Raw genomic sequence first — 779 nt, 5'->3', positions numbered from 1 at the left:
TAGCTCAGCGCCTGCGAGACTGAGGGTAGGCCACCCCGCAGTACACGCATGCGCGGCAGGCAATATGTTGCCTACCTAACAGGCGTCATGAGAGCTTGAGGAGGGTTTGTACCGGCGCATGACGGACGTGCGCACTTTCTGGAGGATCCCCTAGGCCTAGGCAGCGCGGAGTAGACCGGACACCTGACGCGGGGCGTGGGCGCGCCGTGCTTGTCGTGTTGCAGGTGCACGTCATCTTCCCGCACCTGGTCACCGGCAACGACGCGGCCAACGGTTTCCCCGACCCGCACCTCTTCCTCCCCGAGCGCTGGCTTCACGTCGGCCGGCCCGGGTACGGCTTCACCTGTTTCAATGCGGCTTAACAGAGTTAATAATCATAGCCATAATTAATACAAATTCTCGTGGTTAACAGCGCGGTGGGGTGCGCGGCGGCGGCGGCGAGCGGCCGGGCCCAGCACGCCTTCGCGGCGCTGCCCTTCGGCTTCGGGCGGCGGATGTGTCTCGGACGGCGGCTGGCCGAGCATCAGCTGCTCATCCTGCTCGCGAGAGTGAGTGAGAAGGGCGACCATGAGGGGGAGGTGGAGAGTGAGAGAGACGGAGTAGTAATCCGGCGCTCGACTTTACGTTCCAGATTGTGCGCCGATACCGTGTCGAGTACCATTACGACGACTTCCAGTACGAGATCACGCCCGTCTACGCGCCCAAGAACCCGCTTAAATTTCGCCTCGTTGAAAGGAGCCACAGTGTCAATTATAAATAAAAGGGGCGGGGAACCGGGG

The 779-nt window shown here is 61.7% G+C and overlaps 1 protein-coding gene across 1 annotated transcript in view; it reads left to right on the top strand.

Annotated features, from left to right (window-relative positions):
- Positions 1–760, top strand: part of LOC113201970 (probable cytochrome P450 49a1) — a 5935-nt gene extending 5175 nt beyond the window's left edge. Inside the window, exons 10-12 of the mRNA XM_026415989.2 lie at positions 225–331; positions 413–548; positions 632–760. Of these exons, the coding sequence (XP_026271774.2) occupies positions 225–331; positions 413–548; positions 632–760 (372 nt within the window). The remainder of the gene's footprint in view (positions 1–224; positions 332–412; positions 549–631) is intronic.
- Positions 761–779: the final 19 nt, after the last annotated feature.

Source organism: Frankliniella occidentalis, unplaced genomic scaffold, assembly GCF_000697945.3.
Source record: "Frankliniella occidentalis isolate FOCC.00 unplaced genomic scaffold, Focc_3.1 Scaffold226, whole genome shotgun sequence".
NCBI lineage: Eukaryota > Metazoa > Arthropoda > Insecta > Thysanoptera > Thripidae > Frankliniella > Frankliniella occidentalis.
The sequence above is the reverse complement of the archived record's forward strand: the minus strand, read 5'-3'. Positions and strand labels throughout refer to the sequence as shown.